General features: G+C 54.8%; 1 protein-coding gene across 2 annotated transcripts in view; it reads left to right on the top strand.

Annotated features, from left to right (window-relative positions):
- The window catches only part of LRRK1 (leucine rich repeat kinase 1), a 137,709-nt gene that overhangs the window by 4,771 nt on the left and 131,815 nt on the right, over positions 1-1,123 (top strand). The window contains exon 2 of one of the 2 annotated variants that reach the window (XM_027766061.1): positions 735-857. The exons of the other annotated variant lie outside the window; for it this stretch is intronic. Coding sequence (XP_027621862.1) covers positions 735-857 — 123 coding nt within the window. The remainder of the gene's footprint in view (positions 1-734; positions 858-1,123) is intronic. 2 annotated transcript variants of the gene reach the window in all.

The raw sequence follows: 1,123 nt of genomic DNA, 5'->3' as shown, positions 1-1,123 counted from the left end.
AAGCACACTCACCCTATAGCAAAAAACCTCTCCAAAAAAAAAAAAAGAGAGAGAGAGAGAGATTTTTGCTATAGGGCATGCACTTGCCAGAGAGACAGAGAGACAGAAAGCGAGAAATCACCCCCTCAGGGAGGATGTTTGCACCACAATCCCTTCTCCTCCATTCATCTCTCAGGATTTGGGGTGCGCACGCACACACGCCTGGCATGAGTTTTAAGCTGCCAGGTCTGGGACTCGAACCATGGGCTGGCCACAAAACCATGATGCCATCTGCTGGTCCCACCATCTGCCTTTTCAAAGCCCACTGCTGTGGATGTACCAGGGGCAGGGACAGGTGTCCTGCGTGTGTTTGCCCTGTGGCCTGCTGGGCTTGTGCAACATGGGCGTGTCCTCGGAATCTGTGTCACCACACTGTCACAGGCAGTTGGCCGGCAGTGCCGGAGGAATGTGTAGAGATCTTAGGTGAGTTTAGAGTGTACACAAAATATTGGATCTGCCTGCTCCCGGCCACTCTAATAAAACTGCCATTAGACATTCCTCCTTCCTGAACGTCTGACACCCACTGGAGTGGAAAAACCAGTCCTGCCAGCTACAGGGGAGGCACCCAGGAAAGTCAGAAGTCAGCTCCCAGTTGCCAGCCCCAGCAAGGTTGGCGAGACTCTTCTGGATCCCGGAGAGTGGGAGCCCTGGGCAGACCTTACCCAGAGGTGGTTCACACCCCGCCTTCCTGCCAGGGACCCTGACTTCAGCCGTGACACCCTGGCACTGCTGCTGGCTTCTCAGAACACTGTCCACTGCCGGACCCAGCATGGACCAGAAGAGGAAAAAGAACATTCCAGAAGGGCGTCCCATCCCAGGTTGTTAACAGTGGCTTCTTCCATCGTTTGTTTTTGCCTTTGGCTTTTTAAATCTGGGTTCAAAGTTATTTAAGGGGGCGGGAACCAGCAGTTAGCGTAATGGCTATGTCGCTGGACTCCCACGTAGTCGACCGCGGTTCGTGTCCCGGACCCGGTAGCTTAAAACTCACACCGGGCGCGTGTGCGTGCGTGCCCAAGATCCCAAGAGGAGAATGGAGGAGAAGGGATTGCGGTGTGACCATCCCCCCTGGGGGGTGATTTCTCGC

This window comes from Tupaia chinensis, unplaced genomic scaffold, assembly GCF_000334495.1.
Source record: "Tupaia chinensis unplaced genomic scaffold, TupChi_1.0 Scaffold140464_1, whole genome shotgun sequence".
NCBI lineage: Eukaryota > Metazoa > Chordata > Mammalia > Scandentia > Tupaiidae > Tupaia > Tupaia belangeri.
Note: the sequence above shows the minus strand (reverse complement) of the source record. Positions and strands in the feature narration are given on the sequence as shown.